Source organism: Lipophrys pholis (assembly GCF_963383615.2).
Source record: "Lipophrys pholis genome assembly, chromosome: 18".
In the NCBI taxonomy this organism is placed as follows: Eukaryota; Metazoa; Chordata; class Actinopteri; order Blenniiformes; family Blenniidae; genus Lipophrys; species Lipophrys pholis.
The window spans coordinates 23,356,829-23,362,081 of NC_137646.1; the positions used below are offsets into that span (position 1 = coordinate 23,356,829).

Below are 5,253 nucleotides of genomic sequence, written 5' to 3' on the forward strand. Positions count from 1 at the left end.
GCTGTGTTTCTGTAATACCACCAGCCATGCATGTACAGTGCCAGTGTTTTCAAAGAGTTTCCCGGTTCACACTGGGGGGGCAGACTATTATCAAAAAGTAGAACCCTGGAAGTCATGTTCAGTGATTCTGAAAGTTAAAGAGGCCAAAACGCAACCAAAGTTTGTCATTTTCACTTGAAAATTCAAATATCCTCCCATAATAAATTAATCAAGGCTGCCAGTCTCAATCACACTTAATAAAAAAATCTACAATTTGTTTGACAAAATACTTTATTGAAGCACGTTACAAGGTTTCAGTTTTTCAATCCTGACATTCCTGACATTACTGCATCAATACGTGATAACATGGACCATAAACAACTTTACTGTAATGTGATGAAGTAAAAATCATAAAAATACTGTTGCTATTCCCTTTTGTTCCAGTGTGTTGACGTATTTTAAGTGGCTATGTAGAAAACTAAGGTTACTTTTCACTCTTAAACACACAAACACCTTCACAATAAGGGTTGATACTGTCCTGTAGTCACCAAGTTATACAGAAAACACACACAAACACACTGATGGAGCTTTTGATTTCAAGGACTTTGATGTAGAATTTATTTGAGTGCTTTTTGATAAATTTTGTGACTCTTGTCATGTTTTAAATATCAGCTAAGCCACTCGTCTTCTGAGGCCCAATATTTCTCTTCTTCATTGTTCAGAGTGTCTCCCAGTTTGATTCCTTTCATCCTCAGACTGTGACAAACACTAATCGGGCGGTGTACGCCAGGTCGGCGAGGTAAAGCAGGAAGTTGAGGGCTGTGAGCACCGCTGCGGCGATCGTGTTGGGAGAATTGCGGCCTCTGCTCCCGTAGCTCTTGTCAAACTGGAACACGGGCCAGATGATGGTGGCCGTCAAATACATGATGGCCGCCAAGAGCCCGTATGCCGACAGGAACTTGGAGAACGGGATAGGGAGACAGCCAGTGAACTCGCCCACGCACAGCACCACCACGGCCATGGAGAGAATGAAGCAGATGCAGTAGACGGCCATGCACCACTTCAGAGCCGCATGGTGGTCGTAGGAGACCGGGTCGCTGATCAGGATGAAGATGACACAGGCTACAAAGGTCTGGCAGACTTTGAGCAAGCCTGGGGCTGTCGCCATGTAACCTGCCACCTCTCCGGGCCTGGCTTTGGTCAGACTCACCTCCCCCATGTAGGCCACCGCTGCCAGGCAGGAGAAGACCGTGGAGGCGATGCGGTGGTCCCGAACCTCCTGACGGGGGTACTGGTCCTTGAGGAAGAAGAGTGGGAAGATGACAGACGCAGAGAGGCAGAGGAGGGCGGCGTAGCACGCGACCGTGATGGGGAAGTTGGACCAGGAAACCGGAGCTCGGGTCTGGAGGCCGAACTGCTCCACCAGCAGGACCAGCAGCGTGCAGGCGAAGCTGAACGCCCAGCAGAAGATGCACCAGTCGGACATGCCTCCGTGGGACAGTGAAGCTCCATGTGCTGCCACGCTGAACGCCACGCAGGTGAACAGCAGGGCCGCTAACCGCACCCACAGCAGCTGGGAAGTGGGGAATGCAATCAGTGGCATGGCGGGAATTCACAGTCAGCTCGGGAGTTAAAAGTCACTTTTGTGGTCGGTTGAGATAAGTCTAAGATGAGATCCACGGTGGCCGTTTGCACACGCTCTCTCAGTATTTATCACATGATCTGCAGGAGAAAAAGAAAAGGTGGAATGAATCAAAAGGCCATTTTGAACAATATCATTTAAAAGAAAGCAATGAGGGTATCACTGTCGTTTGTCAATGAAATGTGTTTAACTCTTCACTTTTAGAAAATTATTGGTCTTTTATAATAATAATTTCACCCAAGGAACGTCACTGGTTGGACTCCAGGCTTCATATTCTTCCTGTAAGTGTTTGTATTGCGGCAGCCTGTCCAGGCAGTATACCCTGCCAGTACCCAACCTGCTCCAGCAGAACCGCCACACTTTAAACACCAGAGGGCATCAGCATGAAGCTCTTCACACATTTCAGGCTGAGGGACTTTCCTGGATGCAGGGTTGAGTCAGACTTGAACTTCCTGTGTGCAGGTCAGACCGTGAGCAATCCATCTTGTGCATTACTTTGTTTTTGAGCCACAAATGTTAGTCAGGAAGACTCAACCTTCTCTGTAGGTTAAGCATAGTCATAACTATGCAGTTTAACAAATTTTATAGAATATAGATTAGAAGGCTAACCACTACAACACAGTTTAATATGGCACATATACACGGGTCTATTCCAAAGAGAGCTCTGCATCTTCTCAGGTGGTTCACAATGTGAAAAGTTTGACAACCACTGGTGCATTGTCATCCTCAGAAATCAATTTCATGAACCTGTTCTGTTTCAAACTGAATTATGTTTGGATCCATGTATACAAAATACAATCATCAACGAGCATCAGTTTTGCAAAACACCTGTAAAGTGCCAGAAGTGGTCATATAAGGCAGATAGGAAGTACGGTGGAGTACGGGTTCTTGCATCCCAATGAGAAGATCAGCGTTGCCTGTGTATTCTCTTTTTTGGTTGCCTCTTTGACATGGCACAATCAGGTGCCAGTCAGTGAAACAGGTGCAGCTCAGTTCTGAGAGTTTGCATGAGTTCTTTTTTGTTTCCTCCCACAATCCCAAAACATCCTGGTTTAGACTAATTGGTGACTATAAATCGCCCATAGATGTGAATGTGTCTCTGTATTAGTTTAAAAAAAAAAAAACTGTCAACCCCTCTATCAAAGAAAAATCTCTGTATTTGTAATATGTCTTACTAAAACCTACAATCATGTGATCAAAGAGTGTGACTATATAAAATGTATTTCCTAAATACAAATTGTAACTGAAAAGTTTACATGCATTCATCAAACAAAAGAGCCTTAAAAAATGATTCTTTCTTTGAGAAATGTGCATCAGATGATATTTTATACGTTCCAGAAACGTTACAAACCCTTGATCTGTCTCACTGTTTGGCACAACAACAGTCATTTCATTAAGACATCTTTAGTTTGACAAATCTCTCAGTCACCTACTAAAGGGTTGATGATGAATTACATTCATATGATTGAATCGTACCAAATATTGATCGTTTTGTGAAATAAAAGTAAATACAATATGTTAATTTCTACGCAAAAGTGCTCAATACATGAATTTATTTGTGATTCACGTTAGTGAAATTGCACTGATTGTGCTTCAATCGAGTGGAGATGTTGCAAGTCATAGAAAATAATCATCTGATCTGAGAAACTTCGAGGTCCAGGGATGATACAATGCACATGAAGACAAATCATGCACTCACTCTGCCAGACCAGCAAAATGGCAAAACTCCATTAACACTTCCTGTTATGTTACATAAAGGAAGTAGCTCTGTAGCGCTAATGGCACGTCCACAGGAACCCATCAGCCACATAATGAATAGTTTTTCCAGACATAATGACAATAGACTGGAGACACAAACGCAAGGCTCCTCGCAGTAGCTGTAATAACAACACATGTATTCTGATATTACAATGCAATGTGGTGGCTCATCTTCAAGTTTCTGTAGAAAGCTTCAACCCACTGATCATGCCTGAGATCCTGAGAGCAGATGCACATTCTTGTTTGAGTTGCAGCATGTGGGTTTTTTTGGGGTGTGTGCATGTGTGGCTTTAACCGCTGCACACAGGAAACCAGGTTTTCGGTTTGCCATTTTGGTTTGATATAGCTCACATACCGTGCATACCTAAGAGCTAACATAAGCAGCTGGGCGCTTGAATGAACACGGCAGAGCTGATCATTCGCACTGGGGTGAAATGAAATGACACCTGGAACTTTCACACTGCCGCTGAGAAAAATCCTCTTTTCATGAGAAAAGTAAGCTCACCGCGAACAAAGCAGAACACAACTGAAACAGATGTTTCTGAGTTTTAAAAAAAAAAAGAAAAGAAAAAGGTATTATGAGATAAAAGTCTTCCATTCCAAGTAGCGGATACACCGCGCCCTGCGCTGCTCCTCCTGTGCCATTGTGCCAATCTCTTCCAAAAATAGACCAAGATAAACGCACACTGGTTCCTACTGAATATTTCGTGTGAAGAATGTGTGATCCAGGTGTTGCTCTTACCGATTTCCCCCCCCAGTCGAAGTTACTTTTCATGCTTTAATAACGCTGTAAGTCCCCTGGTAACGCCGTGCTTCTTCTCATCCGCAGCACATCGGAGCGCATAGAGCAACGCTCCCCTCCCCACCCCACCCCACCCCACGCCCCGCACGGGCCTTATTTGGTAATGTGTGGAAACTGACTGCAACCCCAGTAAGGTCACAGCAGTTCCTTTTCTCACAAGGTTCAAGTTCAAGCCACACCACTGTGTATGAGATGATGTATTCCATCAATCTGAGGAGAATCTAGGGAGTAAACCTCCAAACTTTGCAGGTTTGCAGAAGATGGCGCGGCACAGGGCGACACAATGGGTAATAGGCCTTATAGGGGCCAAGCTGAAGGGATAAAAATAAATAATAGTAGGGTAGAATCTACAGCAGCGGTGTCGAACATAAGGCCCATGGGCTAAAACCAGCCCGCAAGAGGCTGCAAACCACCAAGCAAATTGTAAAAATACAGACAGATTTCTTAATATTTCTGTACAAGTTTGGCAACACACTATTGAGCACCAGTGTCCGTCTATTGATTTTCAAGGATGGACTGATTGATTGATTGATAGATATATTTATTTGGAACATGCAAAAAAACAGAGAAAGAAAAAATGAAAAAAAAAAACCATTGAAATTAATAAAACAAATATAGAAGTACAATAGAGTCAGTCTTTGTTATGTACAAATTTGAATTTTCCTTCTATCTTTATCAATAACTTAGTTCATTAGTGAAAAAACCCCAAACTTTTTTTTTCTCTGTTTAGCATCAACCCACGTCTGATACGCAATTCAGAAATTGAACTATGCACTATAAATACAACATTATTGAAGAAGTGTGTTTCAAAACCGTCTGGTGCGTCTATTTCAAAGTAACGCAATACATAAAAACAGCACATGCTTCAGTGTTTAGCATACTATTTGTCTAATGCATGGTGTGGTTTTCACGAATTCAAAACTTGTGATTTGATAGAAAAAGAAGAAAAATGCAGAAGTTACCAAGTGCTGGCCTACAAATGCAAACGCGCAAGTGAAATTGCGTGCAGTATCGCCGTGCGCCCACGAGGTGGTGGTGTTTAACCGCTTTTGTCCGCCTGATCTTTGAGGAC

The 5,253-nt window shown here is 43.1% G+C and overlaps 1 protein-coding gene across 1 annotated transcript; it reads right to left on the reverse strand.

Annotated features, from left to right (window-relative positions):
- Positions 1 to 259: 259 nt before the first annotated feature.
- Positions 260 to 4,248, reverse strand: LOC308123473 (myeloid-associated differentiation marker homolog). Its single transcript, XM_080485981.1, has 2 exons — positions 4,122 to 4,248; positions 260 to 1,701 (listed from the first exon to the last, which is right to left on the reverse strand). Exon 2 carries the CDS (start codon positions 1,580 to 1,582, stop codon positions 731 to 733), a length of 852 nt encoding a protein of 283 aa, XP_080342107.1. The 5' UTR covers positions 1,583 to 1,701; positions 4,122 to 4,248; the 3' UTR covers positions 260 to 730.
- Between the last annotated feature and the right edge of the window lie 1,005 nt (positions 4,249 to 5,253).